This window comes from Carya illinoinensis, chromosome 11 (assembly GCF_018687715.1).
Source record: "Carya illinoinensis cultivar Pawnee chromosome 11, C.illinoinensisPawnee_v1, whole genome shotgun sequence".
Lineage (NCBI taxonomy): Eukaryota > Viridiplantae > Streptophyta > Magnoliopsida > Fagales > Juglandaceae > Carya > Carya illinoinensis.
The window spans coordinates 33,422,833-33,429,891 of NC_056762.1; the positions used below are offsets into that span (position 1 = coordinate 33,422,833).

Here is a 7,059-nt window from a genome sequence, read left to right on the forward strand (position 1 = left end):
GATTTTTATAATTTTACTGTAATAGTCCCACTACAATTTCTCTTGTCAAAATCATATATTTTGTTGTAGAAAAAATAGAACTGACGGATAATCAAGAGTTTATGGACTAAAGTTTCTTGGAAAGCTGATTTTGTAATTATGGAATATGTTGGAGACAAGGATGTGTATCTATATATTTAAATATTTGTAAATGTGTGACAATGTGCTTAGTTGCAATGTACAGATCATGAGATCGATGACTATATATAGTGGTGATCATCAATGTTTATATTGGGATGCAATTTATCTTGTACAAGTTTTAAATTACCTTTCCAATGTGAATATATATATTGCAAGTAACATGTTAGGTTCATGCATATTAACCGTCATGAACTTGAGGGGTGTGCAACTACCGTTACATACCCTTATGCCTTAACTTCCGTCAAATTCCAAGTAGGAACTAAGAGCATCACAGAAGATAATACCATGTTCACCGATATCACATGGTATGGTCAGCCGATCATAAACCACCGTAAATGTTGTTTGTAAATAACTTGAGCCACCAGTACCATTAAAGAGCGGAAAGGGACGTAACAGAGAGCCAACGCCCACTTTCTGACTTCCTGAACTACATCTAATATTTCCAAATGCTAGGTCATTGGCTTGCAGTCCTTATACCACGATTTCTTCCTTCCGGTTTAAGACTTTAGATTTTAGAAGGTCTACCAAAAAATATCAGATAAACAAACGGGGCTTAACATGTTAGTAAGATTTATTTTATGATTTTACAATCTAATGTATACTATAACCCAACTACATTAGATTTATAACATAATTTCTTATAATTGTTTTTATGAATGAAATATTTTTCTTTAAGTTTATATATATATATATATATATATCCTTCTCGCACTCTTTCTGTTTTATTAATTCCCAGATTCTCTTTTGATCATAACAATACTTCCTTTTTCCCGTACTCAGTTGTCCATTCAAAAAGTCGTAACAAACCATCCAATATATGGCTCTGATCAGTTGTCCCCTTAAAACTTCTCAAAACTAGCTTTCCCGCCATAACACTTATAAATGAACTTCTCTAGTAATTCCTTTTTTCTTTTGAACATGATCTCGGCCTCCAACAATCATTGGGAGCAAGTATATTGCGCAATTGCTTAATTAGCATTAGGTACTAGACACATAAGAAAGTCTTGAGCTCAAAGCAGCTCTATATGTGCAGCCACCTAGAAGTTTAAAGGATTGTGAAAACTGGCCGCAAGATTTTAGAGCACACGAAATCTATGCTTGTAAAAGATGTCTTGGACGAGTTTCTCAAGTTATGGTTTTTAACTCTCAGAAATACCATAAATTGCGGCACCTTCCTTTAAATTATATATGAGTTGAAGGTTGGGCATGTTCATTATCTTCTCCTATATATCTAGCCAGGCATACTTTCCTTGTTCTACAATGGATCGATATTGGTAAAATTAAAGTGGTACGTACAAAGATATAATGAAAGTTGTTATGACAAAGCAACAGCCAGCTTCACGACTTGCTGTCCGAAAAGATAACAGTGGACGACATGGTCATGGGAATTCGGAAAAGTGTATCAATTTGTGTTGGTTCCATGTCAATGTGGAGACCAGTATAGTATGCTTGAGACCATCCCTGAGTAGGCACTTTATTATTTGAGGGGGAAAAAGGTTTCCTTGTTATAAAGAACTTAATTATTAATCTTCGATCCTCCTGACAGCACTAGGAAAGAGTAGTCTATTTTTTCTTGAGAAAACAGAGAGACACTATCTCCATTCAGTACCACTTGTAATATATAATATGCATCATATAAAAAAATTAGTCCTATTTTTTTGTAACCTAGCTTTCTACTTGTATTGTTGTGTTATTATTGTGTCATTAGTGATCGATTATTAATAAAATTGAAATATCATAGTAAAAAAAGTTAAAAAAATTAAAATAAAATAAAATAAAAAAACCTCCATATATGCAGCTGTGATTAAATTCACAAAACCCACACACTAAATGTACACATATATAGAACATCATTAGTGAAAAACAATTAATATTATATGCTGAAAAACCGACTCAAATCCAGAAAAAAGGGTTGCAACTTAGCAAGCATCCATGCTCCCCAAAGGTGTGAATTAACGAAGCTCTCTTTTAAAGCAGTAAATAGAAATGTTTATTCTTTGTTATAGATTATATTTTCTCACGATCAATAATTAATGTATCAACAAGAAGTTTAATTTCAGTATGGACTTGATCACCTCAAAGTCCTAGAAAAACATCCCAAATATTGCACGCGCTCGCCCCATATATGCAACATTTAGCGGAAAACTAAATACACATGGTACACATATCTAATGCATAAAAAATCTCCAACACATACACCCCAACTATTCCTAAACTACCGCATACATAATGAATATGAGCCAGCCACGCCTCTCCTCTAACACAAAAGGAGGTCATAAATATTTCCTGCCATTTCCATACAAATGGGAACCCAAGGAATGCTCTTGTGTACAGGTAATGATGACAAGCAGTTGTTGCAGATTGGCAGATTGCAAAGAGCCATTTCCCAAAGGTCCACCAAGAAAGCAACTTCAAGGAAGTGCGGCCGACGGCCCGCTCTCAATTCCCGCGGAGTCCCACTAATCTATGTTCTTTTCCAGTGATTTCTTTCTTTCTTGTTTGTTTTTTGTTTTTTGTGTTTGTTTGTTTTTTTTTTTGTTAAAAGTTAATTCTGGAGTAGTTGAGGTATGGAGATGTTGACAGCAGCCAGTTGCCTTGAATTATTAGGTGGTGGTGATGATATTGTTCCATGGACCACGTTGACAAACTCGAAAAAAATATATTGGAGTAAACAGTACTACTGGACATCAAAATGCCGTCCACTCGAACATGTGTCCATTTTCGGTTAGTAATGTTTTAAGAGGGACTCGATCTTTGATGTTTTGGAGTGCAGATGTGGTCTCGTCATTGACTATAGGTACATTATTTTACAAGCAATACATTTAATGCTTTTTGGTGGCACTTTGACAAGTCTTTTAGAATTAATTTGGCAGCTACAACATTAATTACATGAATACCAACCATGTGTGTATTTTGATACGTGACAGTTCTATCACATGAGCTGTTGCTGCATTCCATCATAATTATTGATCATGGGTTGTATGCATTAATTTTATTCAAGTACAATTATAACTAGCACCAAACATGACGGTTAACATGTTTGAACTCTCAAGGTGGGAGATCTTTTACTTTAAACGAATAAGTAACATTTATTTTTTTTTTAAATTATATAGATCGATTGGGTTTCATAAATAATTCCAAAGGACTTTAATTACAGCTCTGATTAGTCATAAAAAAAATAAATAGAAAAAGAAGGTAAGCCTGCACCGCTATACAAGAAGAAAAAATTTTCGTAACCAATTATATATTATGAAAATGACTATTTACTATTAAAATAGGTCTATTTTCGTTACAAATATTCATTCTCATTGTAAAAACTATCTTAAATATTATTTATTTTTCTTATAGTCCCACATTTCTAACAGTCATTTTACAGTGCATATTGTTCCTTTTTAGAACTTCCTAGATGAGTTACATTTGGAACATCTTTCAAACGGCCTTAACAATCGACCTTATTGATTGATTGATGTCGAAATTTTAAGAGAGTATTATGAGTAATTTTATATATAATTGTGATGTACGTAAACATCGCGTAATTATTTTTAAAAAGAATAAGATTTATTATTAAAAAAATAATTTTTTTATGTATATCTCATATTTTATTTTATTTTTTTTAAAACAAATATACCACAATTGCATAGTTTATAATTACAAATATCTTTACTCGAGCATTATATAGAGTATAGACACCTCTCACCCGCGTTAAGTAGCAGTAACTCATGATTTAGTTTACCCTTAAAAAGAAGAAAAGGGATACTTGTAATGGCCATAGAAATTAATGTGGGTCCAAAGATTGATTTTGGTAAAGAAAAAGTACAAAAGGAAAGCAAGCCAAATGGTCCGGTTCTTGTTCATTGACGGGCGATTGTAATCACGTTGACTGGCTTCCTAGCTAAAGGTTTTAGATCAGTGTCTAGGATTCTGGAGCCTAAATGGGTCCCAAACGATCATTTAGTTGCAAACATTGCTCATGCTCTCCAACTCCCAAGTAAAACTTCTCTCTTTTTCTGGGTGTATGAATGAATATATTGGACCACTTTACATTACAATACATATATTTTCACTAGTACTGGGCTTTGCCACATTTCCTTTATGTCTTTTGCATCTTTGTCTTCTTTGGTGGTTGGAATAAGAAAGCTCCCAAGAAGAATCCCACCGACTCTCACCTATCCCACCTAGACTTTCCCTCTCTTTTATAACCTCTAAAACCCACCACCATTAATAGTAGCAAGAAGATCAGCTTTAGATAATTTAGCTAGCCATATAGAAACTCCACTTCGATTAGTGTTAATACATACATGGGAAACTGTCTCTTTGCAGGCTTCGGAGAGGTCGATCATGGAGTAACCAAAGTGGTCACATCTAACGGAGGTATAATGGAATTCTACGCTCCAATAACCGTAGGATGCATCACCAATGAATTCCCTGCAGGCCACGGCATTTTCCGCAGCCATGATCTTTTCTGGAAACCACTCCCTCACCATGAAGAGCTCGTGGCCGGGGAGTCCTACTATCTCCTCCCACTCAATGACAGCACAGACGACAACACGCGCACGCACGGACAAATCGTCCGGCGGCAAGGCCACGTTCGATCCATCAGTAGCGTATCTTCGTCGTCGACGTTGGCTGCCCCATATAGGATGTCACTCGATTATCAAGGGATGCTGAAGAGATCGTACACGGAGGTCTTCTCAAGGTACAACAATGGCCCGTTCTGGAAAGTGAAGCTGGTGATATGCCCAGAGCAATTGTTGGAGATACTGTCGCAAGAGGCTCGCACTCAAGAGTTGATACAGAGCGTAAGGACGGTGGCAAAGTGTGGTAATAATGGTGGGGTCTCGCCTACGGAGTTCTCAGATGTATGGAGCCTCTCAAGCAGTCGGAATGCTTCCTCTAAGAAAGAAGGCTTAGTAGACATTTTGGGGAATTAATGTACAATTTTCACCTTAATATTTTTGGTTTCCTTTTTAATTTTTTATGTCATGTCTTCAGTTCTGTTGTTTTGTATCTATGCATGTTTCTGTAGCTGTCTCAGGCTTTCACCGTGAAATAGATTTTTGTTGTATGTCAGACTACGTATGAAGGGAAGAGCAATCACTACAACAAAAATTCCTTTTTGGGACTATTTTTGTTTGAGACAAAATGAATATCGTCTCAAAAAATGAGCGTAGTGACAAAATTCTAATTTTATTCTTAAAAAATGATAGAAGTTGTTTACCGTTCGAACGTTATATGAAGGGATGAAAAATTTTGTCACTATAAAATAATCGTTTGAACAATATCGACAAAAAATGTTTGAACAAAATAAAATAAATATTTAAACATATATTATCTATGGTCAAACAAGAATTTTGTGCATTAAGTGATAAAATTTAGCAAGATATTGACTTATTGTTCGAATAACATACAATAATGTTCAAACTTCAAAGTTAATCAATGTTCAAACATATATTATATACAATTGAGCGGAAAATTGGTTGCTTAAGTCAATAAATTTAGCAGACATTGACTTATCGTTTGAACAAATTATTATACCATTCGAACTAATATTTTAATCAATGTTTAAACGTAAAATTAAGAGTCCGAACAGAGATTTATTGCAAAAATATCTAGAGGTAATGGAGAAACGTTCGAACATGATATATTCTGTTTGAATGGTTGAAGAATTTTTACAATTATTGATGACAACAAAATATCTTCCTTAATTATGGATAAATATTAAATTTATATAAAAATTAGCAATTAAATAATAGGAATAATAGAAATCAATAATTAATTTAGAAAAGATAAAAAAAATTTAATTTATAATTAAATTAAATTTACAAAATACCAAATATTGTCCATATATAAAAAATGTAAATAAAAGATACAAACTACGAAGATCCCAACTCTCTACACACATCCTCGATTGCAGCTAGGCGTGTCTCTAGCTGTGTCAATCGAGTACTGATCGTGACCTAGCTAGCATACATGGCATCAATCTCTGTACATAAGTCAAAGATGCCAGCATTAATCTCTATACGTAAGTTAGCAATGCTAGCATTAATCTCTATACATAAGTTAGACATGGCAGTACGAATCTCCGTACGCACTGCATCGATCATCGCTGATAGTTGTCCGTTGATCTCTACACGCAATATATCTACCATCTCCCCGTGAGTAGCTCTGCGTGATGCCTCGGCCTACGAGGATGTCTCACCAGCCGATACTCCACAATCTCCTGGGTATGCATCTCTCTAAGTATTGATCGGGTCTAGAATAGGGCCATGAAGACGAAGTCTTGAGTTTTCCGTGCTTCGTGACAAGGTGGAGGACATGCTTGGCAATATAAGAAACAAGGTCTCATGCTTCATCCTTTTGGTCGAGGATTGGTTTCCAACGAAGATCAATGAAGATTGATGCAAAGGAATGACCCTCCCAGATAAGAGTCAGAAAGTTAAAAATCTTCACTTGATGCTCTAATAAAATGGTCCTCTCATGAACTATTTTGATGGAAGGTTGCCCTGGTCTGCCATGCTTACGTCCCTTATAAGACATTATCAACTTGAAATTTAAAAAATAAAATATATGGGCAACATTAGTTATAAAATATAATACATGAATATTCACAAAACTATTTACTAATTAAAACAATAAGAAATTGTTTTCTGTTATGTTGTTTGATTGAATTCCTAACCATTCGAATGTTATAACTTTTACAGTATAGTTCGAACGTGAAACATATATGTTCAAATGCCAAAATTAAATTTAGTTCAAATGTATGGTGAACCGATCAACCGTTCGACATTTGAGTTCCTACCGTTCGATTAGTATATGGATCGAACTTAGCCATGGCTGAATTAACTGAGCAGCCATGAAATTGAAAAGAATCCACTAATT

At 34.7% G+C, this 7,059-nt stretch overlaps 1 protein-coding gene across 1 annotated transcript; it reads left to right on the top strand.

Annotated features, from left to right (window-relative positions):
- The first annotated feature begins 4,478 nt into the window (after nucleotides 1-4,478).
- On the top strand, nucleotides 4,479-5,111 carry LOC122282406. Its single transcript, XM_043094360.1, has one exon. It carries the CDS (start codon nucleotides 4,479-4,481, stop codon nucleotides 5,109-5,111), a length of 633 nt encoding a protein of 210 aa, XP_042950294.1.
- The last annotated feature ends 1,948 nt before the right edge of the window (nucleotides 5,112-7,059 follow it).